Source organism: Geospiza fortis, unplaced genomic scaffold (genome assembly GCF_000277835.1).
Source record: "Geospiza fortis unplaced genomic scaffold, GeoFor_1.0 scaffold425, whole genome shotgun sequence".
Taxonomy (NCBI): domain Eukaryota; kingdom Metazoa; phylum Chordata; class Aves; order Passeriformes; family Thraupidae; genus Geospiza; species Geospiza fortis.
Window position 1 is genome coordinate 2,144,866 of NW_005054387.1, and position 944 is coordinate 2,145,809.

General features: G+C 65.6%; 1 protein-coding gene across 1 annotated transcript in view; it reads left to right on the forward strand.

Annotated features, from left to right (window-relative positions):
• The first annotated feature begins 601 nt into the window (after window positions 1-601).
• Window positions 602-944, forward strand: part of WDR81 (WD repeat domain 81) — a 10,777-nt gene continuing 10,434 nt past the window's right edge. Inside the window, 1 exon segment of the mRNA XM_014308858.2 lies at window positions 602-943. Within this exon segment, the coding sequence (XP_014164333.2) occupies window positions 705-943 (239 nt within the window). The 5' untranslated portion in view covers window positions 602-704.

Sequence of the window (944 nt, forward strand, 5' to 3'; positions counted from 1 at the left end):
GGGGCTCAGCCCGGCTCTGCTGTTCCCCCGCCGCTAGCGAGGGCCCCGAGGGGCCGGGGCCGCCGGACCGGCCGTGGCCGTGCTCGGTGCTGGGAGCATCGTCTGGGTGACCCCCGTGGCCCCTCACGGAACCCTGCAGAGCTCCCGTTTTGTCCCCAGTTCGGAGTTTATGCCGCAGATGCCCTCGTGTCCCCCCTCCAGCTGCGGAGGTGCCGCTGTGTCCCCACTGCCAGCCCTGGGGCTGCAGATGTCCCCCTCCATGTCCCATCATGGTCCTTTTCACTTCCTGCGGCTGTGAATGTCCCATTGTGTCCCTCAAGCTGAACAGGTGCCATCCCGTCCCACTCCCTGGCTGTGGATGTTCCATTGTGTGTCCCTCCAGCCTGCAGAGGTCCTGTTATGTCCCTTCCCCAGCACCTGAATGTGCCAGTCCTCATCGTGTCCCCGTCATGTCCCCTGTCAGGGGCTGTGGGAGCCCCACCATGTCACCCTGCTGAGGTCCCACCTTGTCCCTCACAGCCAGGGCTCATCCCATCTCCACCCCCACACACAAGCACAGCCACCAAGCTCCTCAAGCCCTTTTTTTTTTCACCCGAGTGCCGATGGGGAAGTGATACTTGCTGCTCACTGGGGCGGGCAGGGCGGTTCAGTGCTCTGCTCCCTCACAGCCTGCCTGGGCCACCTTTCTCCCAGCAGAATCCAGCATGGAAAGCTTCCTGCAGAGCGTGGAGAAGGACCTGAACATCGACCGCCGGCAGCTGGCCCCCGAGAGGACCCACGTCACCGCCTTGGTGCCGGCCAAATGGCTGCAGAGCCTCAAGGAGCGCCGGGTGCTGCCTCCCGCCTGCCCGCGGCCCGAGGGGCTGAGCGAGGTGGAGCTCAGGACGTTCCTGCAGCCCTCGGTGCAGAAACTCCCGGCGGGCTGGACCAGGGTGGAGATCCGC